Here is a 25,924-nt window from a genome sequence, read left to right as displayed (position 1 = left end):
TACTTTTTAAAAAATTATGCTGCTGAAACTTCACAATCTATTAACATCTGATATTATCAGTGTATTTCACTGGTAGTTTTCTCCAGCTGGAATAAAGAGCTATTAAGAATTTTACCTCACAGGAATTCAGACAAAAGGCTTTGTGATTATATTTATTCTTTTTTTGCCCATCCATGCACTGAATGAAGTCACTGTCATTGCTTTTGTGTATGTTAACTACAGCCCAACTCTTCCCATGTCTTTTTTGTTTGCTATTATAGCTCTTGACAACATTCACTTTTTAATTAGAGCCCCTTTAATTAAATAGAAGGAACTAAACCAGCACACAGACTACTGATGAATAATTTAAACCCATGTCCCAGTGTGTCAGACCTACATCCTGCCAGGTTAGTTCTGGCCTCAGTGCCCTTCCTAAACTGTTGTGTTACAGCAGACTAGTCCCCTGCGTCTGTCCTCAGTGTTTCTGTGGCAGCACCCTTGGAAGGCAAAGGCACAGCGCTTGAGATGTGTGTTTTGCTCTACTGGGCACAGTTCTCCTGTCCTTCCTTCTCCAGCCATTTTCTCTGCTTTTTGTCTGGTGACTACAACTAACTGTACTCTGGAGTGCAGGCAAAGCAGTTCAAGGCACTCCAGTATTTCAAGTTTTGCAGGTTTTTGGGGGAAGTTCACCTTCTTTTTCCTCTTAGCTTAATACCTTCAAGTTAGCTGACCCTGTAAATAAATTGGCAATCTTGTAAAACTAGTAGACACTGAGAATTTTGAATGGCAGAAAAATGATGCCCATGGGGTAAAGATTAGGGTTATCTTATAAAAATAAGCAATATCTATGTCGTTAATCTCTGTACAGTAAATCTTATTGCTAAAAATGGGGCTGAGATTCTCCAGATTAACCTAAATCTTCCTTTATTAAATTGTTGGGACAATACTCTTTAAACCTATTAAATTTCAAATCTTTGAAAAATGCAAAAGCTGTTGAGTATTTCAGCATTCCACCTCCACTCAGACTTGTTGTATGACCAAGGCTTTAGTGAAACAGCTGGCACGTTCCTGTGAAAGAGAAATGGTAAAGCGGTGGGCAGATGGAGGCAAACCCGTGAGCTTCTCTAGTGTTGTTCAGCAGCTTTTTTTTTTTTTACCCAAAGAATGTTGTTTATGTTACTGTTATTAAAAAAATTGATCAGTTCTTCTGAACTAATGGAGTTGGCTAGTTCATTGAGAAAGGGTGTCTTAAAACTCTGATAGTCTTGGCCTATAATAGAGATTTGCTGCAGAGAATCTCTTGGCCTTCTCTGATTACCGGATGGGATGTACAGACCCCTCCGGTCTGTTTGGCTGGGATACGGCAACCACCCAGCAAAATATGAAAAATGGCTAAAAATTGTTTCTTAGTACCACACATATTCACAAATGTGCAGGGCAAGCAAGACATCTCCTTCTTTCTCATTATTTTTTCAACAACACACACTTTTCAGTTGCTGTGTTACCAGTTGTACCTGCTATGTGATTGCTGAAAAACGCTGCAAAATGGAGACAGCCACAGACTGCAGCCCCAAGAAGAAAAATTGCCCGTACAAACATCTTTTTACAGTTCTGCTGCTCCTATATGCCTGTGGGACTGCTCTCTGGAAACTGCTAGTGAAATAGTGCCACTTTTGAATGGATCAATGGGCTCTGGCACAGAGCGTGATTGTTAGACATCAAAAAATAAAGAGCTGACAGCCTGCATCTGTGAAGGAAACATAGGTCAGCTTTGACTTTCAGCACTCTTCTTGCTGCTGTAGTCCTGCTCTCTTTCTGCACACACCTTTGTGGCATGTGGGGATTGTTTTGCTGGTGAAGGTTGTGCTGTTAATTATTGTGAGCAATGTGTGTAAAACCATTAAACCCAGATTTTGCATTTGATTCCCATACTTGACAAGCTTTAGTTTAGGGTGTTAGGGCATGCAACAGAAACTTCCTAGTGGGGGAGATAGTCTTCCCATCTCCTTGTTTCCTTCCCATTCTGTTTCCTCCTCTCACGCTCACCTGCCTGTGTGGGAGGAGCGCTGCCTTTCCTGCCCCACCAGACAGCCTGGCCTGGAAGGCAGGAGGCTTTTGGGCGACAAAAAATTGCTTCCCGTGACAGGAGGCAGAGTGTTTGTGACATACGTCTGTGCCCTTGCTCAGAGGTGGTGCAAATACCTGTCGACCTGTGCAGTGTTGGCAGTGAAGTCTGGGGCGTTCCAGTTGCATCTGGCTGCTCGTTTATATCCTAACTATTACTGGAACTGTGAAATCTCTCGGGCCCCTGGTGTCAGTGGCTGATTGTGAGATTTGGCTGATATAGATGAGTGAAACCTGAAGAGTCCTTGAGGACTGTTCTCCAGTATTTGGATGTGAAAGATCAGAGGATTTTTACAACCCTTGTTTCAGCTGCTTCCTTTGAAGAAACAATGAAGAAGTTTTCGGGGCCCGTTAAGCCTGGAAAGAGCACGGTGCTACAGAGGTTCCAGTTCAGGCAGCGGGCACAACTGCCAGGTGAAACTTTTACAGCCTTTGCTTTGGCACTGCAAGAATTGGCATCAGCCTGTGCTTTTGGATGTTGGCAGGAAGAGCTGATCCTGGATCAGCTCATTGACAAAGCAGCAGACTGGCGAATTCGGGAGGAGCTCTTGGTGCAACTTGGTAGCTTGACTCTGGCCCAGGCAGTGGAGCTGGGATCGCAGATGGAGAGAGCGTTGCAGAAAACTTGCCCCAGGTTTATTTCAGTTCTGACAAAGCAGTGGGAGAGCTGGAGCAGCAGTACTAGAATGTGGAAGATAAGAAATGAGAATTGCTCTAATCAGTGGTACTGCTGGGGACAAAAGAAATCCCTGGACCTTACAACAAAATATGACCAAGAGAAGCAAAATCAGTTTATCCCATCTTGTCACAGCCTGGTGTCATCTGCACTGGTTATGGGGAGGCAGCACTTGGACTGGCAGCTGAGATGTCCCACCACTTCAAATACAAACCGTGGGAGAGTCAGGAAGTTCCAGGTAGGCTGTTGATTGCAAAGTGGCTGGGAAAGAGTGGCAGAAAACTAAACAAGGGCACCTGGGACCAGGTTGTTCAAACCGTGGGTCTGTTGCTTATGCAGAATCCTAACTGCAGTCCTACAGGTTATACTGCAGTACTTGAACACTTAAATAAAAACCTTCCCTCTCTGGAATGAAGGTATTGGCTGCGTGGTGTTACATACTATGACTTTCGCTTTTTATCTTCTGCAAGACTTAAATCTTGCATGAAGGCTTTTGGGGAGGTCTTAACAACTGGTGAAAGTGGTGTCTGCACTGGATCTGGTGTATCGATGTGTTGGCTGGAGGCTTCTACAAAAAGAGCGGGTAGAGAAATAATGTTATTAGTGGAGTTTTGGACTTGACACTGGAGGAGGCTGTCTACCACCTGAAGAAAGTCTTCTTAACCCTTTATAACGCATAGGAACAGAGCTCATTTCTCTAAGAGCTAAGATTTGTGGAAACCTCCACTGCTCCATAGCCATTGTGCTTTGGAATATAATGATTGTGTGATAAAGCATCAAATTTATAGAGATATCTGTAAATAGAGGTCATAAATAATAACATATAAGGAGGGGACAGGCCAATGGGCATAATAGATTTGAGTCCATACCTGAAGGTACCTGTGAAATAAGATGGAGTCACAGAAGTTCTGCTGTAACGTATCTCTGTCCACAGTATTCTGCTCCATTTTAGTCTACAATTCCTACCTCTATATAGTGGCAGAAGAAAGGTTTGGTTGGTTGGTTGTATTTTTTTCCTTTTTAATGAAAAGATATATAACATCTTTGATACTGACAGTCACCCGATACTTGATTTCTCTCTGGTAGGTCAGTGCAATTAGTCATTTCTATAAGTTAATAACAGGGTTAGGAAGAAGGGAAACAATTATAAAGAAACCTGATGGAGCCAGATCCAAGAAGGACAGTCATTAGCAGAAGTGATAGTAAAATAAGAAAACTCAAAGCATGGTCTATGTGCAACTGGGCTCTTTTCAAACAAAGTGATCACCACTGGGCTGCACAGAAGCAGGCTGAAGTAGTCTCCCTTTTAAAGACAAAAGGGCAATATGATTTGTGAGTGGTTTTAAGGTGTATCTCCCTGTGCTGTTTGGTTTGTCCTTGCTCAATTCTGTGCCATGAGCTAAACAGAAAAGCTGCATCCCCTCGCAGCTGCCCTGTCTTCCCTAAGGCACTTATTTGTGATTGTCTACCATGATGTAATTAAAAGTTTAGGCTGTCCTGAACAATTGAATATTGTACCTTTAATGCCCATCACTAGTTCTATTCTTGACAAGTAATGAAAAAAATGATTGAAGGTTAAAAATGTCCAGTGCTCTTTGCATATTCAGCATTCAAGCAAGTGAAAGGGCTGAGTAAAGAGAAATGAACTGTACCGAGAAGCAGTCTGACCTTGAGCAGTGCCAGCCGGATCTTCAAAGCCTTGGAAATGTATGATTTGCAATTTTTTGTTTCCCTTTAAATGTTACTTGATCTTTGTGGTTAAGAGCAAAGTTGAGCTTTGTTTTGTTAACTGAAGTTTACAGCTGGTTTTGGATGTTCACGCAGGTCTGTGTGCCGTTTTTCTTGAACTGACCTTAACACAGTATCAAATGAGACACAACTTTTGCAAGATTTTTTATGATCTGGTGATGGTTCTAAGTCAGTGCTCGGCCAAGCAAAATCACTAGGTTGGAGGCTCCATTACTATATTCCTGATTCTCCAGTGCTGAAAGCTGGATTTCAGCTTAAAATGTATGTCCCTCTGTTTGAACTGATAAGCTTCCAGGTCTTTCTGTGTATTCATGTTAGCGCTGGCTAAGCGAGGGCTGGATCTTGCTCACCACTGACTCCGTATTCCCTATCACAGGGAGTGGGTATTTGCTAATACCTAGGCAGATACACAGGGCAGTTTGGGAGCCTGGGAACACCTGAGGAATGAATGGCTTGGTATAAGCACACCTAGTCCTGCTCACAGTCCTGCTGCCCTGGATTTTCTTCTGCAAGACCTTTTTCTCCTTTCTGCGCATTGCCAAGTTGGAGAAATTGTGTGTGGGGATTTATCACAGCTTCTCCCACCTCCTCCAGCCTTCTTTCTATCCTTACAATATGGAAAGCCAGATCCTTCCCACTGAACTAATGAGTGATGTGTTCTAGAAGTTAACACTTTTTTGGGGCAGCAGTTCCTGCTCCTTCTGTTTAAAAAAAAAAAAATACTGCTTCATTGCTAAAGTTTAGGGAAGCCAAAACGGACACTTCAGCTGCAATCCTAGAATCTCCCTTGGTATTAAACAGGTATGACAGATCAAGGAGCAGTTCCTCCATCTGAAGAACTGAATGAATATAATTTGTCATGCTCATTAGGGATGTATAATGCTCTCTGCCACTGAAAGAATCTTCACCATGCTGTCTGTTTTCCCATGAGATAGAGACGCAACTGAGATTGTAGGGCAGATTGTGCCAAAGGACCTAGGATATGGACAACTTCTGTCTTTCGCTGTCGTCTTTATCATATTACAGTTTTGAGGCTTGAAATTAAAAAATGCAGTTGTAAGGACTGAGTGGTATGTGCCATCTTACAGTTTGAGGTCTTTTCTAGGCTAAGCAACGTCTTTCAGTCTTTTCTCGTATGTCATGCTTTCTAGACCTCTCATCTCTTCGATGGACATTCTTGGGTCCTTTCTGAGCTCTGCAGCCAATATGTGGTTGCCTGTAGCTGCAGAGAGCAACACAGGTTTCTTGTAGATCTGGGTTGCTGCAGGAGTTCTTTTCTGATGACTGCTCTTCTGTGTCACCTCAGTGTTAAAATGGCATATCCCCTTGGGCCTGTGTATCGCAGTAAAATAACTGAATAAGCACCTACAAGTTAATAATTACTGAATTAGAGGGCTACAAGGAGCCAAAAAAAAGGTCTTCTCATCTGTTCTTCCACTGGAGATCAGCATTACCTGCGTCATTCCTGTCAGATGTGTATCTAATCTGTCCTTAAAGTCAGAAAGTGATGGTGACTCCATGCTATCCCCTAGGCAATCCATCCCAGTTTTTCATTATCCATACTGTTGGTGGTTTTTTTGCTTTTCTCAACTTCAATCTTTCAGCTCCTATTTAAATCCCTTAAGTCTTATTTTATCTGTCATACATTTGGAGAGATGATTACCACCTGTAGCAGTACTTAAGGACTCTTCACATTGTATGCTCTCTGAACTTCGTACTGTACTTTCAATCTTTCCCCATAGCTTATTCATAGTAGATAATTTTTTGTAATTTTTAAATTATTATTATTATTGCCACTTGCTCCATGTATCCCAAAATGGGATACACATCAAGCTTTCTTGAAGCTTCCAGCTGAGGCCTTACCTGTGCCAAGGTAAGGTTCCCTATGCCACCATAACTACTGTATCTGTTGTTTTAGCCATGTGTACTGTTGGGAGTGTCAGAAAATCCCTGGAAGCCAATTACATGAATGAGGTAGGAGTCTTGTGGCAAAAGCACAGTTGGTAGTTATGCTAACTCGTCCATGTATATCTAATCTAAATCAAATCAAGTGACATCAAATGAAGTCATCACTGGGATGAAAGGTTCCTGAGAATGGGCAAGATCTCAGAGAGAGAAGGGGGCATTTTAGTCACAGATTCATACAACCCTTGTGGATCTTGAAATAAAAGGCAGGGTTTACGTGACCTCAGTTCATCTCATGAGTCAGGACATTTCATTCCCCTGTGCTGAGTCACTTAGTCTTGTATTTACAGTGCAGCTCTGAGGTCTGGAGGTGTTACTGTCATTTAACAGAGGAGGAACGTGGCTGCAATCAGGTATCCAAGGTCAAAGAAGGAAGGCATTAAGCAGGATACTGAGTAGCTACACCAAAAAAGGCACCTGAATCACTTCCAGACCCCCACCAGCTGAATGGCTTGCACCCACACGTAACAGCATACGGTTCACTTCAGCTTCAGTCCAGGTCTGAAACCCTGGCAGGCACTCAACACACAAGGCTTGCTCCTCCTCGCCGTGTGCTGTGGGGATGTAGGAAAGATTGGAACTTGAGGGAGACCGGTGCACCCTGATCATGTGTTTCAGCTGCAGATCAGGCCTAGCGCTGATGCAGTTCTGTGCCTATAGTGAAGGAGTTATCATACCTGTAAATAGCCCTTCTGCTTTCTGTTATGTGGGAACAGAAGTGGAAACAGTGAGCAAAAAAGGTCTTTGCAAATGGCACAACTTCACACAGCTGAATCCATGCTCTGCAACAGCGTTGCTAGCTAAATTTTTCTTGAAAGTTGTTATTTTATACAGATTAGCATGTTGTTTGATCTTGCCTGCTTTTAAAAGCTCATCCAGAAGATTTCTCAGCCACTGTGGAGAGAGGAGGAAGGGAGTGAGCAGATTTTTGCCACTGGAATACCTCATGCCACCCTCAAAAACGAAACTAAAATAAGAGCTGAGGATGCAGAGTTGTGCTGGATTCAATTCACTTCCTGAACTCATGAACTAGACCTAGCCTGTCCTTGTCCCATGTCTGAAAATCATCCATCCCAGGTTCCTCATTTGACTGCTGGCTCCAGACCTGGTGCAGTCTGCTTGTGAGCGCTGCCGTTGGCTGCAGAGCCTGTCAGCTGAGTTTCTGTTTGTGTAACATTAGCAAGAGTCCAGAGGCCAGGTTATACCCTTCAGGGCAACTGTGTAAGAAGCAACTACTAAGGGTCAGTAGGGGTAGTTGGGGAGAGGAAATCCTCATGTATTTTGTGTATATGGAATGATATAGACTAGGAGTTAACCTGAAGATGAAGGGCAATGGCAAGAAAAGGAGGAAAAAAATGTGTCTGACCATCAAAGGCCAGTCTGACTTTGCTAGCAAAGCTCTTAGTTAAAGCTGTTCAGTTAGTAATGACAAGTCAGACTGAGACATATGAAAGAATAATGCTTTTATTATTCGTATCTCATGATAGGGGTGCATGTTTAACTGCATGTCCCACTGAGCCCTGTTAAACTCATCCCAGAGATACAAAATAAACTACTATACTTTGCCTCTGTATTTGTTCTTTCTTCCTACATATTTTCTTCCTCTTGAAGCCCATCTCCCTTCTGCCTTCTCTTTGAGGCCATTCCTCCTTACCGTGCAGTAGGAAAGAGTCTACAAATGTGTTAGGTGCATTTCTGTTCTGTAAAACCTGGGAGTCTCCAGCTGATATATACACATACATTTTAGTCATGTCTCTTTCCTTACTGCCCTTGAGGTTTCCTCCTCTGTTTACATAGTAGTGTGTACAGGGAGACCTCAACCCACAGAGAGGCATCAGACTCAACAGAGAAATGAAAAGATAAAAATAATGAGCGGGGCTTGAGCTGGTTGAATTCCTGGCTCCACTGCATATGCTCTGGTATGACTTGAGCGGGTCATTTACTCTGAATCTGTAAAATGAAGATAGTGCTTCCTCCATCTTCTTGTTTTCCTCCCTTTATCTTACATAATTAGACTAGAAACACTGTGAGGCAGACACGCTCACCATGTTTATCCAGCACGTAGCACAATCAGGTCATGGGCTTTGGAGCGTCGAGGAACTCAGCACTATGACGTGCCAGAGGAAGGGTGTTTGGTGTAATAACATCGCAACAGGGCTGATGAAAAGGGGCAGCATGACCACAGAAATAGTTGTTCAAAAGCAAACAACGTAATCAAGGGGGAGATGCAGTGACTGAGTGTATTGGGCAATTGGTGATGATGTTTCCAGCAATGGTGGGAGGAGGTCAAGAAAGGCAAGATTTTGTATCGCTCACTGCCTTGTGTCTCCCAGGCTTCGTATAGGCCCTTCCCTCCAAAGTGCTGTTTTAATCAACAGTCTGAATTATAACTGTCTGCTGACTGATTTTCTTGATTAAACAAGCAAGCCTGTGGTTCTAAAAATGGGCAGAGTGATTAGATGGTAAGAACAACAAGCCATGTATCTCATGACTTTGCACTTGACATCCAGTTTCATTGCAGTCCCATACTTGAACACTGAATTGCTGATCACAGAGGGAACATCAGTGAATGTCTTGTGGCTACATGTGCAGACATACACTTAGGATTTCTTGAGCCACTCTTTGTCTTTAATGGAGTCTTTTTTCCAATAGCATACTTCTTCAGAGGAGTTTGCCCTGTCTTTAAAGTATTTGCTGTCTTTCTACTCCTCTGATTCAGCATTCACAAAGGCACTCAAGAAAACAAAATGGCTTCTGAAAAAAAGCATTGAGCTTGAAAAAAGTAAATATGTCTGTGCTAAAATGTACTCACAAAGAAGTGATTGCAGCAAGTTTACAGTGGAAGGACAAATGACCACTGCACTCTCTGCCTGGTCTTCTGGAGCAGAAGTCTCCGCTTCTTTCACCAGGAATCCTAAAGGTTCCCACTCAGCAAAGTGTGCAAGCATGTCCTTAAACTAACTGGGAGTGCTGTCTTTGTTTAGCACAGAGTAGCAGATCAAAACGATCTTTTAAAGAGCATACAAACTTCCACCAGTAGGATGTTAGTCCTTGGAGCCCCCTGGCTGCACAGCACAAGAGTTCAGCATGGGCCCTGTCTTTGGAGGAGGATAAGCACAGTTTTTGGGTAGGATTTTTGGTCCGTGCAGAGCTGTGTGTTGATTCTGCCAGACAGCTTCAACCTCATGTAAGTACATCTGCCTTAGAGAAAGATCAATGGTAACATTTACAGGCAGATGTACATTTGCCTCCGTCACTCTGAGACAAGAGCTTTCCTTTGGCCAAGCAAGTTGAATTTCGATTTTAGCATAAAAAATGTTTTCACTGAGGCTTAGTGACCTGTGTCATGGGAGCAGTGATGTTATTTGCTCGTATCTTTACACTGTATCTTCAGCATGAACATAGTAAATTCTGTTTTGGTTTTTGGGGGGTTTTATGTGTGTGTATTGTAGGGTTTGTTTGTTTGTTTGTGGTGGGGTTTTTGTTTGATTGTTTGGTTTTTTTGTTTTTCTTCTGGTGCAGTCCTGAGCTTTTCTCTGTTAAAAAAATAAAGGAAGGGTGTGAGGGAGGAAGATTATTGACTTGTTAGTATAAGGCAAGCAAAATATGCCCCTGTTTTCATTAAAAGAGAATCAGAAATCTAACCATGTAAAATTTTCATGTGTTGGAGGCAGAAGTACAATGAAGTAATGTATTCCCTTTTACATTTTCCAGCAGAGGGAGTACTCTAGAGTAAAGAGCAGGGAAGTTGCTTGAGTCTGAAATTTAGTTGTTTACGTTCCAAAGTTTATCTGACATGTTGTTGTGTTGACCAAAAAGTTATCTTTTTACTTTTCAGAACAGTAATAATATTAATTATTGATACAGTTTAAACTTTACATTTAAAAAATGAACCTACATACTTAGTGCCTTGGCTAAAATGTAGGATTTCTTCTGGTACAAATAAGCTGTCAATTTTTAATGTACTTGTGAGAATAAATCTAGAAATATTTTCACGATAGTTGTGTCTGATATTGCTGCATTGATGAAAATGTATTCCTGATGCAAACTGCAGTTTGTAAAACTTGAAGAAATAAACCACAAATACAAGACACAAGGAGCCATGAACTTTTCAGATTTTTGCAATCCTATTGTATAAATGTATAAATCTTGCATACTTATCTTCTACTGAACACAATAAATCTTCATGCTTCTTTGTTTGCCGGGCAGTCCTTATCTGGCTGGAGCTAAAGCCATGCTGAGGAATTTGTTGGTGAGACGTTTGCCCTGCAGCACAGAAAGAGGCTGGAATGCAGCTCGTATTTATCGAATGGAGTATGTATTTCTCTGTGCAGGCACCTCATCGCAACCTCTAGATGGCACCCAGATCACACATTGCTACTAGAAACTGCTGCGCCTTGGCCAACATGTTTGATCTTGGCCAACACTTCTGCTGACCTGTATGTGGTAGCAGGAGCGTTAGCGTCAAAGGAGAGAGGTAAGGTTTTTGGCTTTGGGCTAGAGAAGCTAGGTGGAGTGCAGCTGGCCCCTTGCTTGTGGCGTTTTTATGCTGATGCCGTCCTGTACTTAGCAAGAGTCATGAGACAACATCGTGATGGAGGCCCAGGTTTACCTCAGGGGCCAGGTTATAGGGCTGTTGTGTCAAAGCACTTGCTGAACAAAACCAGAGCACAGTCACTCAAGCTGGCAGGAGAGGAAAATGCACTGAGTTTTTGGCAGTTATGATGCTGTTATGATGTTTCGATATTTCACTGATGCTGTGCGTTGTTTTGCCATTGGTTCCACCCCCTCTCCCTCTTGCCTTCATGTGGCACTACGGCCTCAAGTGATGGTGGCTGCCAGAGCCTTTATGCAATTGCTCACGTAGTCCTGCTGATTTTGGAATTGCTTAACCATTTGGAGCCTTTCCAGTGAACTAAATACAACTAGAACAAGACACTTATGCAGAGGATGTCTGCATGTTGTTTCCTCATGCCGCTGATTGTTAGTGTAGTGCAAGTTCTCATAAATAACAGAAATGGCTTTGAGATCTTTTTTCAGCAAAAAGTAGTGACACTATTTGGGAACAATATAAAGCTCATCCATTTGTTGTTGATAAGAGAGATACGGTGTTTTAGTGACTTTATATATGAATGGTTTTGCATATAAAAAGGTTACAGCTTAAGGATGGAGTGCCATGCAAATCATGCTCTTGCTGTGTATAGATGATTAACAAAACAACTGTGTCACCAAACTGCGAAGTGACTTAGTGCCAAAGTTACTTTTGGATGCCTGTACATATCTGCACTGACTGAAGCAAGAACCTCCTGGGGAAGTTCTGCTTTTCTTATCCATCTGTGAATTTTGTTTCCTCCTGTGCAGTTGAGGTGCAAATGTTTGTGTCTTGCATCAAAAACTGAATATGTTTTGCAAGTAAAATGTCGTTATTCAGTGGTTAAAGAGCACTATTCTCACTGCCTGCAGAGGGTTTCATTTCTAGTGTCTTTCAGAGTGCCTGTTGAACTACCATTTGTGCACAGAGCAGAATCAGTCTGAAGGTTCAGAACTGCTGCTGACAACAGCATCACTCTTCAGGAACTGAAGCTTCTGTGTCCTCTCCATCCCAGGGCACATCTGGTAGAGCAGGCCCCTGACACCTGCTCTTCCCCTTAACAGCACTGGGGGCACTTTTTCAGTCCTGGGCCTGATCCAGGACCGCTGGTTGACATTAATTGGTGCCTTTCAGACCTAGAATTTGTTTCCTCATTTCCCATGAGGTATGGAGGCATTTGTGGGGCCTCTGCTCCTGCTTTAATTGCGTAATTTTGTATAATACCCATTAAAAACAAATTGTGAATTTGGGAGGGGTCACAGTACAAATATGCTGACACAGCTATGTTTGGAATGATAGATGGACTGTAAGGGATCTCTGCCCTAATTTTTTTGTAATTTAATTCATAATTATCCTTGGGGGCTGTTGGGCATCTTCATTAGTTTGTTCTTACTTGCCTGAAGAGTTTTTATCATAGTTTATTGCCATCTGTAAATTTGTGTTCAGAACACCATTGAAGAGGCAGAGCTGTCAGTGCTGAGCAACTGCTGCTGTACCCGCTGCTGTGGGAGCCAGCTGCTCCCAGTTTGTGCTGCTCCATCATTATGTGAAACACCAGTCTGTGCTGCATTAATGCTGGTCATTTCTGGCCTGGTGATAGTGGGATTTGACATTATTAAAAGACTTCAATTACATGTATCACTGATTGCACACAGTAAAGGACACGATGCTCTGCTGGTTACTTGACTCATGTTGCCGCTATCATGCAATTCGGTCAGGTTTAATGGTGTGAAAAGGATTTTTGGACTTGGTTTGAAGGACTGAATCCTCCCCCTCCCTCCTCCATGCAATTTGTATTTTCCTTCTTCTGTCAAGAAAATCTTATTGAGACTCCCTTTTGGAAATAACCTTAGTGCCTTCCTCTTTCTGCTTTACCCTCTGTGTTTTGGACTCTAGAATCAGAAACTCTGTGATGCATCCTTTGATGTGATTTGGAATTTGGCTTCCCGTATGAGGGCTCACGCTTCCTTTGTGACAAAGCACCCTGGTGAAGGTGACATGCAACTCAGGGCAGGGGACCTTGTGTTCTAGTTTGACAGCTGTCATTCACTTGTGTTTTACTTTATTTGTTCTTTTAGAAATGTCTCGCATTGTTCATTATCTCAGGTTTCAGATTTTGAAATGTGCTGGTCATTCTGGAATGACTGTTATCAAAACCTGATCAAAGAGGAATCCAGCATTAGGGTTAAAGGCTGCCATTTATATTTATATAGCTTCTCATTCTATATATTAATGGTCTGAGGCTGGAATCAGCTAAATATCTTTGTTGGGTACCTTTGCAGAATTTCTGACAATAGCTGTACCCGAAGCTGATACAAGTACTATTTTTACATCAGGAAAGCTTTCTGTGATTTCATTTTCTGCTTTAAACTCGAGAAATAGCCAGATGGTTAAAGAAAAGAAGACTAAGACTCTCCCAGGGTGGCTGCCCGGGACAAAGACATTTCCTAATATTGACAGTGTGGTTTTAACCTTTCTGCTCAGCCACTGATTTGGATGTGCTCTGATAACTGATATATGTAGTGCTCCTGGTATAAGCCTTCTGGAAAATGAGATCAAAGACTTCTGTCACCTTTAGTTCAGGGTTTCGGAGGGGTAGTATCCAGTTATTCAAGTGCAAAACTGTTCTGCATATATTTATGTCACATTTCTGTAATTTGGACAGTAACAATTACTTCTCAGGTTTATCACATACACCTCCTCCTCAGATTTGAAGATGGATTCATTAGAATTTTTAGATCTACTATCAAGGGAAAATTTCCATTTGATTTATTTGAATGTGAAATGCATCTTGGTACTTGGCCACGAAAGATATGGCCAAAAGTCAAGTTTTGGCCTCTGCATAATTACATGTTAAAATGAAAAAAATATTAATCAATAAACATTAAGAAACAAAAAATGAGAAATAGAAAGACTTCAGGTCCATTAATAAGTAAAATATCAAGTAGAACTTCCAAAGACATCAGTGCGTATTAAATTAATTGTGTTCTGAAGTCCCTTTTCTAATAATAATTCATGCTGCCCTGCTGCTGTGGGAAATCACAGCTAAATCATTCTTTGCTGTTTATTCACAGACCCCAGAGCCAGCTGAAAACTACATCAGTGAAGGAGAGTTTGAAGATGATCTGAATTCTTCTACCCCAAGCACAATAGAGCTGGAGATACGTGGATCCAGCCAAGAAACAGATGAAGATTATTTTGAGACCCTGTCACATCAGAGTGGATCCTTGTCAGATGTAAAAACTGAGCCTTATGAGAGTGTATCAGACACAGAATCTGTTTCCAGTGATATAACTGGGGAAACGTGCTTGGATCCAAACTGCCTTTTTACTGAAAAAAAAAATCTGTGCTGTAGTCTTCCTAAAGCAAAGGCAGAAACAATCCTTCATGAACTTAAGTGCTCAAGGCAACCAGAATTAACCCAGCAGGTGTGGTTAGAAGTGTCCTCCAAAATAAAAGTAGCATCAAATAAAACTGACTTTTGCATACAGTCTGCGAAGTCAGAAGGTGAAGAATTGCGTGATGAAGAGCTAACTTTAACTAGTGGTATTTCAAACACGGAGAACCAAGTCGGTGAAGAGGGCATTATATCACAGATACATAGAAAGTTTGTAGCAGTATTGCAAAACAAAGCAGAGTTTAAAAGCAGTAAAGTGCGGTCTTGTACCAACTTAATACCCACAGAAGATGGTGTTACAAGACAGAAGGAACATCCTGCAGTATTAAGCATTGCTTGTTTCAAAGCAAACTCAGAAAGTTGTTTGATTTTTCCTGAGGTACAAAAATTTTCCTTCCAGTCAGATGCAGCATCAAGCTGTAGTTTGCCTAATCTTCATTTTGAAACAGATGGACCTAACCGTAAAAGTTACACTGGGACATCTGACTGTAAGTGTGAATTAGATTCTATGTCCAGTATAAAATGCAGCAAGAGAAACTCAGTTGACAGTGAGGAAACTACAGGTAAAACAATAAAACATGAAGGTACAGAAACCATGTTGACTTCAGATTCATTCTTTTACCAGAGTTGCTTCCACCCAAGATCTCAGCCACCACTCAGGAGGTCAGAGATTACAGAAGGTAAAACATGGCACAGCGTACCTGAAAACATCAGTGCTCGAAGTAGGACAGAATACGTGGGGAACTGTATTCATCTGACAGACAAATTTAGATGGTCATGTTCCAGAATACCTCTTCAAGGGCTGGATTTTGAATACACTTGGAAAAACTTGGGAAGGGTACCTGTAAGCCCTGAAAAAGCAATAAAAATAGAAGGCAAATTTGGTATAAAAAGGTCTCTTCTTAATACTGACATAGACTCAAATGACTGTCAGCTTTCTCAGCCAGCAGGCTCTCCCCAGTGCGTTGAATATGATTTGCACTATAAATCAGAGACGTGTGGCCTTAGTCCAGAAGCAGCAGATACATGTACTGATATCTTATCTTCCACACAGACTGACGCTTTTGTGTGTAATCTGAAACAAAAGGAGACTTCATCTGCCTTGGACTGTGAGCGGGTGATCAGAAATACTGAAGAACTTATAAAAAGTCACCACTACAAAGCTGAAAGAGACCTGGAAGCAGACAAATCCCCTTGTGATATTGATGTTGAATCTGGCATTGGTGACACTGAGAACTTAGCAGCTTGTCATGTAGCTTTTCCTGATGTTGTGGAAAACAGAGATTGTGACTGTGCTGTAAACTGTGTTTCCATTGGTAGAATACAGCAGAAATGTTTGAAAGGGAATGGCCTTGAATCTGAACTGTCAGGTATGGAGATCGTGGTAGGGAAAAGATGGGTAGATGATTCTTCTAACCTCGACTTCGGTTGGAAAGCCCTGGAAGCCACAATGCAACCGGGTGGCAGCTATTCTGGGGCAGAGCGGAAAGAGTCAATGCAGCAAAGTACAGGTTGCAAAACTGGTGCCTTAAGGACTCATTCTGACCTAGTAACAAATGAACACCCTGCTCATACAGGAAAGGATGAAGACAGTGTCTTTGCTGTTGAAATGACTCCCAGATCAGATTATATAAGCCAGAGGAGGCATTTAATGACTCTTCCAGAGTTAAAGCCTGGCCTAATTATAGTATCCGTAGAGCAGAAAGGATTACAGTCCCAGACACTGAATTATAACCTTCCTACTGAAGTGGTAACTGGACCACTGAGAAATGCAGTGAGCAAGGACTTGATGTCTCCTCATACTGTCAGCAAAGTTCATGATGAGCCAGAGAGAGTTCTGAGTGAAAGCTGCAGCTGTGAAGAACAGATTCTGGCCACCCACCTCATTCCTGGTGGTGCAGAGGTACTCCCTGGTAGGGATACAGCTGAAGAAAAAACAGAAGTTTCACAAGAGAAGAGAGAGGAAAGAGATGCAGTTTCATCCTCAAAGTTCATGTATAGTAATTCCACGGTAACAAGTGCAAAAGTGGAATTTGAGAGTGTTACTGTACCACTGGACAATAATACACTTATTGCAGAAAGTCAGGCAGATCAATGTGAAGAAGCAGTCTTTAAATCACATAGCAGAAGTGGTGTTATGATCTCTGAGAAGAAGCCTTGCAGAACAAAGACTGGATTTGAATTAGAGAGAGAACAGCTCAGAAAGTCATGGGCTGAAATAAGAGATGACCAGGTGTCTAAGGAAGAGGAATTCAAAGTTCATCAAGGCGGAGAGGAAGGCTTAGATATAAGTAGTGCAGTAACACTGGAAAGGTGCAATGTAAGTGATTTGTGTCAGGGAGATGGGGCTGATGCTGACCATCAAGGGCCCATCATCATCTCTGAGCAAGCAGCAGGCAGGCAAGGAGCTGAAAGCTGTAATGATTCAATGGAACAAATGGGTATTTGTGAAGAACCTTCTTCTGATGAAGGAAAGGAGGGCTCTCCTGCAGAAGACACTGCGAGCCCTAGCAAAGACAGTACACAGAATCCAGACGTGTCTGATTACTTGAACAGTTCTGTGAAAAGGGAGACCCATAACACTTGCGTGCCAGGCCTGGATAATATAAGTACCTGTAGCACTAACAGCGAGGAAATGGATGAGAACTCATTCCACATCTTGGGAAGTAACAGCAGTCTCTGTAAAGCTGTGCAAAAGCCAACGAAGAATGGGAATAGTGGGAAAGCTTCCAGGTTTTTAGTATTCTCAAAAATGACATCTTTCAGGAAAACTAAGCCTGCCATAGCAGAAAATCAGGGAAGCAGCAGCTTCTTTGGCACCAAGGCAAAGATGGAAGAACTGGATGCTGGGAAAGAGGATGAAGACACTGAAAGTTTACAGTCTTTCAAAAGTTGTTCATCTGGTTCAGCCTTCCACAGGAAGGAAAGCTACACATCTGAGTACTCTGACGACGATGATTTATTCTATGAGAGACCTGCAGGATTGTTCAACAGAATGAGCCTGAGGAAGGCTTCTGGCTCTGGTCGGATCCTGATGGAAGATGTAGATACAAATTCAACTTCTCCTACACTGGCTGCTGTCAAATATGCTGAACAACAAATTTCCAGTCCATCTGAAAACAATGACAGTGAACCTGTGGAATACTCTGGGGTTAGAAAATCGTTTCCTGAAAATGAATACAAAAGAAACAAAACCCCTGATGGTAAGAAGTTCAAGACAAGGTTGTCCTTGGCACACAAATCCCTGTCAAGCTTATTTGAATCAAAATCTCCAGAAAAGGAAAATACTGAGCAAAGCTCAAGAGTATCACTGAAAAATGAAAAGGAGAAAGCTAAATTTCGCCAGAGCGCCTGGAAAGCTTTTCTAAAAAGCAAGGAGGCAGATGGACTGAGAAGGCCTGTCTTAGCAAGTTTATCACCAACACAGGAGAGTACAAGTAGAGGCCATGTAATGAGAACAGCCTCAGTAGAGCGACAGGATAGTTCCAACGGGCACACATTTTTTAAAACAGAAACAGGTACTGTCTCCTCAACAGACACCAACTATTTTGACACCTCTGTGGAACCTGCTGATGTCTCCTCACCTGCAGGTGTGTGGAGAAAACGAATACAGTCCCATGACCTGGGCATCAGATACTCGCAGAGTTCAGACTGTGATGAACAACAGGAGGCTCTGAGCAACAGTTTAAATACTTCTCTAGAGGAATACTGGATGAAATCTCCATTTAACCCTGCAGACTTGCAGTCACCATTTAGCCAGTCAAGTCCATCATGTCCCCAGCTCTCAAATTCTGATGGTAAAGACATGCCTTGTAGGCCCATGAGTCCTAAACCGCAGAGTCCAAGATCCATGTCTCAACCCAAGAGCTTCCGTTATCCTGGAAGAATATGTGCCACTTCAGTGATCTCTCTTGGGAACAGCTCTGCAGTTGAAAGCAGTTTGGAAGCTCCTGAGAGACCAAAGACACTGAAACCCAGAGGTAGTCTCTTGCTTTCTGTACACTCGTTGGACAACGAATACCAGAGGGATGACAGTGGCATAAGCAGTCAGTCCCAGATCAGCTTAACCACAGCTTCTTCCATTAGTGACATGCTCCGAGATGAGGTGAGTTGTTGTCTGGGAATGATCAGATGGTGGTTTGGTTTGCAGAGTCTTTTGTTTTAATGTGGTTTAGGAATTCCAGTGAAACTCTTTAATGGCTTAGTGAACACATTGGTTAGATGAGTGCATAAATATTCCTCTTTGTCTAAGTAGCACAATATCTTTCTGTTTCTGTTCAAGACTATATGAATTGATACACTCTTTAAGGGAGGATTTACCACAAAAATACAAAGGAATGGAGTCATTACAACAGGGCTAATGCATAATATGTTTCAGACAGATTAAACAGACATCACCCTGTGTTCAACCCAGTTTTTAGCTGGGTCTTACCCTTCTGAAGATAAGGCAGAATTGAGGTTTGTAACTGGTGTATAGTACATAAGTTTCTCGAAGTGAAAGGCAACATAGAAATCAATTCCCATTGCTAGCAGTCACTTTTTAAGAAGTAAAGTCTTTTTCTTTAGACAATGAATAGCTGTCTCTTAAAGTACCATGAGTCTTTTGCAGTTGCCATAACTACCCTTTGATTGCCACTAGAATTCCTTTTCTGCCTTTTCTACAGCAAAGAGAAAAAAACAAACAAACAAAAACGAAACCAAACAAACAGCAAAAAACCACACAAACAAACAAAAGAACACAACCAAAAACCCCCACAAAACATAGACTCAGGGTCTGCTTTTGGTGTTGCATTGTATTGTACTTCTGGTAACACATTAATTTCCTTGTGATAGGATGGAACTCACAGAAAAGATTGTATCTTCAATAGGAATTTCTTGCTTGGCTGAGGCCTTTAGAAGCAGATATTTCCTCTGTCAGTAGGCTTTTAATCCCAGAGAGAATTTCCTGAGGTGTAAGTGGCTGGAAGCTTGGGAATCTCTTTCAGTGGCTAAGCACAAACCATCAGAGTGACTGAGACTGATCTGTTAGCTGAGATCCCACAACCTGGCCTGATTATGCTACTTTTTCAGTATTGCTGATGATGGGTTTTGACATTAAGAAATGGGCAAAATAATGTTGTTAGGCAGATTTTCAGAAGAGGCACTTGAGAGAGAGTACGACATTCTGCATACCCCAAGCAGAGGTTTTTCAGAGAGTTCTTGAATCTGGAGCTGCTTGGTCAGTTCTGCAGCTGAGGGCTGGTTGCATTCAACTCAAATGAGCCTTCGCACAGCTTTTGCTGCTGCTCCTGCTGCCTTTTTTTCTCTCACATCTCATGTTCTACTAAAGTTTTAAGATACCTCCCTAAATGGTCATAGCCTACCCTTTCTCATTAATTTTTTTAATAGAAACTCCCCATTTTTTATACAGAAACAAAAAAAGATCGGCTGGAACAGACCCTAGGAGATAGTCTAAGCCCACCTCCTGCAGACAGGACCAGTGGCAATACCAGATAGACAAAACCATGGCTTTGTCTAACCAAGTCTTGAAAACCTCCCTTTCTGGAGCTTCACCACCTCTCTGGGAAACATGTTCCTGAGGAAAATTTTTTCCTAATGCTCAATGAGGACTATACAAGCTACAATTTCTGGCCATTGTCTTGTGGCATTGTTTGGCACTACTGAGAAGTGCTTAGATCTACCATCCATGTAACAACAAAATTGTTGCAGACTTTCCTTATATTGCCTTTGGTGCTCTCATCAGCTTGAAGAAACCCAGTTCCCTCAACCTCTCTTCATCGATTCCCAGTGAAAGTTTTTTGGTTGATTGGTTTGTTTTTTCAGCTAATGCTGTCTGGAATCTGAAGAAGTGTCTAGGTGGCAGTTTGAGAAGTGAGGGCTGTAGTACTGGAACTGCTGAATCTTTTGTTTTCATGGGCATCGACTTAACTTACAAACTTAATACTGGAGACCACATTCCAAACAAGAGGCTGCACTGTTACACCAGCCTAGGAAAATGCAAGATACTTGGACTATACACACAGTCAACAGATGAAGCCTCTCAGAGGGCAAATAAAATCATTGACCTGTAAATGATAACCCAAAAGAGTATCTAGAAAAGAGTGGAGAGATGAAGCATGTGTCAAGCCTTGAATAGGCAAGACCACATCCTATAATATAACCATTATGACCAAATAAATAATTACTTAAATTGATTGCTAGATTAAATAATTTAAAGAAAACCATGAAAACCTTAAATGATGTCTACGCCATATAAAACCAGTTGAATTTTCCCAATTCTTCTGGAGGCTGCAGAGTATGATATCTGAAATTGGATAAATGCAGCTGGAGCCTGGACATTAATGCAAATGTCTCAGCTTTCAGGACACAACATCTCATCTACTAAAGTAGATAGGGCTTTTATTTCCATTTTCATGACATTGTGGAATGAAGTAGAACTGCACCATGGGTTTTGTAAGTGAATTTGTTTTTTCAAGAATCTCTGAAAATACAGCAGAGATGTTGGGCAAAGTATATTTGCACTGTTAAGTCTTTCCAACATAATTAGCATCTAAACACTAAAGACAGTCTTTTGTGTCTGTTGCTGAGTAAAAAGGTCATAAAATTAAGTTTAACAGTGGATTTAAAGTAAAGTCTTTTTCTGTTCCACATTAGTAAAGACGTTATTGCAAAACAAATGCATGATTGTGAAGCTTCTTGAGCTCGCTTCCCAGTGTGCCCTCTGCTACAGGGATATGTATATATTCCCCAAGCCCCCAGACAGGTATTTTTTATTCAGCTTTTTCTGTGCTATAGTGCTGTACCAAAGTGCGGTGGATCGGCTTGTCCCTGACGCCTCTGGCTGCCACACTGGTAAGTGACCCTGCTATGCGAGATGGAGCACAGAGCAGCCCCTCTCTTGTTACCTGCGATGGTTAACGTTCTCCAAGTTATATCTGGGACAAAGATTTTATGGTGAAACCAGCAAGACAGAACAATTACCAGTTTGCCCATGTGGCAGGGCCTTCAAGAAATATTTAATTAACCTGTTTGTGGCATGATTTTACTTACATAATTGTGTTACCCAGCAAGCAAGAGCCAGCTGTCCTAGTATGTCGCATGTTTGGAATCTGTGCAAGTTCTCATCCTTCCTTCTCTCCCATATGATGGGGTTAGGAACCGAATGCCAGCAGGACACACTTTCCTTTTTGTATAGCATCTAGTAGATAAGGGATGTTTCTAGATGGTGGCATCTCTTGCCAGCGGCAAAGAATAATTGATCTGGGATTGTCGGTTAATTGAGAGTAGATAGAAGTGCCTGCAGTGGTTTAAAGGTTGTTGTATTTGGGTTCTTTAAATGAACAGTGAGAAACTGGAGAGATACTATTGTCAGGACACAACATTTTCTTGGAATGAAAAGAGACTCCTGAGATGATTCATTCCTCAATTTTGTTGTCTCCCACCTTAAATATTATTGATTCTAACACTCCTGCTACCTGGAGTGGTAGTTAGATGCCTCAGGACATGCTTAATTTTAAGTTGTTCCAGTATAAAAGCTGTAATTTTGTGCAACCACTCGTTAAAAGCACATGAGAGTGAAGTGCAAAGCTGTGTAATTCCTCGCTTTTGGCCTAACATCATGGAAAGAAAATGGATAGCACAAAGAGCACATTAGGAAGCACAGAGCTTAATATATCAGACCTGCAGGCATCTAGGAAGCCTTTTCACATTGTGTAACTGAAGTACAGTTGGAAAAGCACAGACAGACAAGACTGGTCATTATTCTATTTTCAGAGACACTGTCTGTCTTTGTAAATAATATTATACAGACAGAGTGACCTAAATCCCAGTAGTAATGTTATTGTAATGTGCCATCTAGAACGAGGGTGAAAAGGGCATTGTCCTGTGCAGAGGCAGTGTCTATTACACTTTAAAAGGACAGCAGAGCTGCTGCTTTGGGCTGGAGTATCCCTAAGCCTGTGGAGCAGGCTGAGTAGGCCGGCTGGTTTCGGCCAGACAGTGCTCTTGGGAAAGCGTTTTCTTCTGAATACTTCTGGGGCCAGATAACTGAGCTTTACCATCTTCTGTTCAACCTGACCTGAAGCAAACAAAATTTCCAGCCAACAAACCCTGTGTTTTCACCTGCCGTTTGTGAAACAGGAGTCTAAACAGCAATGTCAAACACCACCTGAAAAGAGGCCAAATGAGAAATGGCTTCCTCATCGCAAACGAAGGCTCCCCGAGGTTCCACCATCCCCACACCCTGTCTCCACTCTTGAGAGCAAAGCCTGGAGGCTCACCTTCCTTGCTTCAGATGAAAAATCCAAGGAGATTCCAGAGAGGAGAAGGAAGAGACCTAAACCCCTCTATAAGTGCTTCAGCTTCGATGATGTTTGGATGGAGAGGAACCCAAAAAGGAAGCTAGAGAAGGAGACACAGCCAGAGAGAGGGATTCAATTGCAACACCTCCTAGAGGATCAGTTAAAAGTAAGAAACCGTGCACCGTCCTCCTGGTTCTCTGGCGCTGTCTTCCTCTCTGCTCCAGCTGCTTCTTTCTGCTGTCGTCATATTCCTGTCCTTGCACTTTGTCTGGTACCAGTTCTGTCTGCTTTTCTTTGGGCCTGGTAGTCTGTGGAGACTGATTAAACACTAACTGGTCCAGAAGTGACAATCTCTAAAGACGGTGAGTTTTTTAGTTGCTGTAAGTGAGCAGTTCATGCCCTGTGCCATGTTGGACAATAGGATGTGAGAGCATCAGATTGATCTGCAAGCTGAAAGATAAGGAAGACAGGGACAAATCAAAGTTGCCTTAAATCAATATAAATTAAACTGATGAAGTCTCATTCTGTGCCCCACGGCATTGCTGTGTAACTTTAAAAAGGGACTTCTAATACACATTTCCCTTCTATCTGAGGCCAACTTCACACTTCCTACTGAGGCAAATTCCTGCTGTGAAATGCTGGAGAGAACACTGTCATGGGAGTTTTAGCTATTAGTATTCCCTCCACTGGAGGAGACACTTAGGTCAGTATTATGATTGTTTGTGGCAAACTTTATGGCTGTTGTGACTCACAACGATGGCATCTGTTACTCTTGGATCCAGAGATAAGGTCTGTTCCCTTCAGGGAGCACCACAAATCTGTATCCAAGGGCCAAATTTAGCCTTCACACATAAAAAAGAACTTCTGAGGAAAAACGACGTGAGATAGGGAGACACTCCATGGCAGCATCTGATGATAATATGGAGGAAGCTTCTGAGCTTGAAATCAAGTGGCAGATATTCCAATAAAAGTTTTCCTCAGGGTTTTCTGTTCTGGTATGTTATCTACGTTTGTTTCACTTTCTCTCTGTTGTCCTGGTTGCCTGTTTCTGGTTGCTTTTGCATCAAAATGACGATGTTTGAGGGGAGCTGAGGGCCCAGTCCTGTCGCACTTCAACATGCGCTTGAGTTTATGCGGATGAATAGTTCTGTGGGTGGCGAGGGGGGAACATTCACGTGACACAGCTCAGCTTGTCCACCATGGCTTGCTGAGAGTAAACCTGCTGCCTCCTACCTGTCTGCCTGAGAGAGCCTCCTATCCAAGCTGACCGACACTGGGACAGAGAACCAGGCCAATTCCAGAAACAGCGTTTCTGAAAAACTGCCCACTCTTCTCCCTCCCTCAAGAAAAGGAGCTAAAAATCTGTGCTATTTTGTATTTGTAGGACTCTTCTAAACAAAATGTTGCCAGTTGATGCTTGGATGAGTGCTGGGTATGATTTTGTGATGTGTTGCTGACTGTCAGCTCAGTGAGAATGCTTCCCTGGCTCAGCCCCACTACTGCCTATGTGTTGAAGGCAGTGAGTAATTTAGTTGTGTTACTTTTCCATCTTGTTAAGAGTTCTGAGTGTGCATCGCTTTAAGGTCATGAAACAAGCTAGGGAAAATGAATCTCTGTCTTACATAGGCTCAGTGATAAACAGAAGCCAGTAAAACATACTAAAAATAGTTCTTAGAATTCTGTGTCAAGCATGGCTAGTGATGGAAGTGTGGCCCCTGCTGCGGGGTGTGTTAGCCAGCACCGAGACCTTTAGTGCTCTGGAGGGGAGCGACCAGTTACCTTCATCGCTTCCCCTAGAGCTATCAGACTACACAGCTTGAGTGCTGTCTGTTTTGCTGACTGACCACACATCTTGATGCTGCCAGAAAACAGCTTCTCCTTTAAGCATTTCCACCCTTTTTTTTCTGGTGCAAACTCACCCCTAAATTGTGATCGGCTGTGTAATTAACCGCACCTGCCCTTGGGCCCCTTGAAGTTCCCTCACTTAAATCACCTGCTTAGAACGTTTAAAGGCCTTAGTTTTCTGGCTCATTTTTCTTTGGGTAGCAGAGGTGAGTAGAAGATATTTAGTAGCTTGTAGGTAGATTTGTTTTTTACTGTTTCTGTTGACTTAAGTGTGTTGTGCAGGTTATTGGCACTTTTTGTGGGCAGGATAAGAGGGCACAATACTGAGTTTTATTAAGAGAACTGTTGGGATTGAAGGGCTGTTTCCTGTGTGCCCATATAACTGTATTTCTGGGCCTGTATTTTTTTTTTTTTTTAATAGTCATTGCATAGGTTTGGTTTTTTTTTTTTCCTATTGTGTTTTATTCTGTCTTTGTAATGCTCTATTCCTGTGTTAATGCTGGCTCGTTTATACACTCAAGGGTGGTGGGAGTGCTGTCACAAGCTGCAGTGTTTGAGGGTAGTTTTAGAAGGATGCTAAATCCTTTTTTTATAAGGAGAAATAAATTATCACAAAAGAAGCTTTGTAAGATGTTTGTTGTCTGTTGTGGTGTTGTGACTGGAACAAGGCAACTGTATGGGTCTTTGGAGAGCTGAAATTGCAATTCTGATGTTTTCTGACACCCGTCTGCCTTAGGATGTGTGGCTTCAGTTATAACAAGTTGTATTGTGTTAAGTCAAGATCAGGTCAGCATACAAGGTGATGTAGTGCCGCAGTATTGTGAAAACAACGGGTCAGACCAGGGAGGAATAGAAAATCAGTTCTTGATTTTTCAAGTGCTGATTTCTGGTACTACTGTTACCATTCAGATGAACATACACAAATGAGTTTGGTGGTAATAAGCTATTCTGAAGGCTGGGATTCAGAGGGAGGCGGGCAGTCAAGAAACTACCTTTAAATTTAAAAAAATAACCTCTTGAAATACTAGTCCTAAACAATTCTATATACTGGTCTTTGTTTTGCTTAGGTCCGGTAAGCTGCTCATCTGCTTTGAATGGGAACAGCCTGTGTAAATCCCTAGAGTCAAACTCAAGGCTTGACCCAGCTGTCCCTTATAATGAAATGCTACCAGTAACAAGCTGAGCAGCTTCTGATCTTGTACCTTAAAGTGTTAACATTTAACTGGTCCTGGCAAGCCTTTGGAGGAAGCACCTCCTGAAGTGGAAGAAGAGAAACTCACAGGGCTGTGGATGAATCT

The 25,924-nt window shown here is 42.2% G+C and overlaps 1 protein-coding gene across 1 annotated transcript in view; it reads left to right on the top strand.

The window, feature by feature from the left end:
* Positions 1 to 25,924, top strand: part of ARHGEF4 (Rho guanine nucleotide exchange factor 4) — a 225,812-nt gene that overhangs the window by 80,054 nt on the left and 119,834 nt on the right. Inside the window, exons 3-4 of the mRNA XM_065639832.1 lie at positions 14,159 to 18,586; positions 22,621 to 22,947. Coding sequence (XP_065495904.1) covers positions 14,159 to 18,586; positions 22,621 to 22,947 — 4,755 coding nt within the window. The remainder of the gene's footprint in view (positions 1 to 14,158; positions 18,587 to 22,620; positions 22,948 to 25,924) is intronic.

Source organism: Caloenas nicobarica, chromosome 8 (genome assembly GCF_036013445.1).
Source record: "Caloenas nicobarica isolate bCalNic1 chromosome 8, bCalNic1.hap1, whole genome shotgun sequence".
NCBI classification, from domain to species: Eukaryota; Metazoa; Chordata; class Aves; order Columbiformes; family Columbidae; genus Caloenas; species Caloenas nicobarica.
This window is presented reverse-complemented; position numbering and strand designations above follow the sequence as displayed.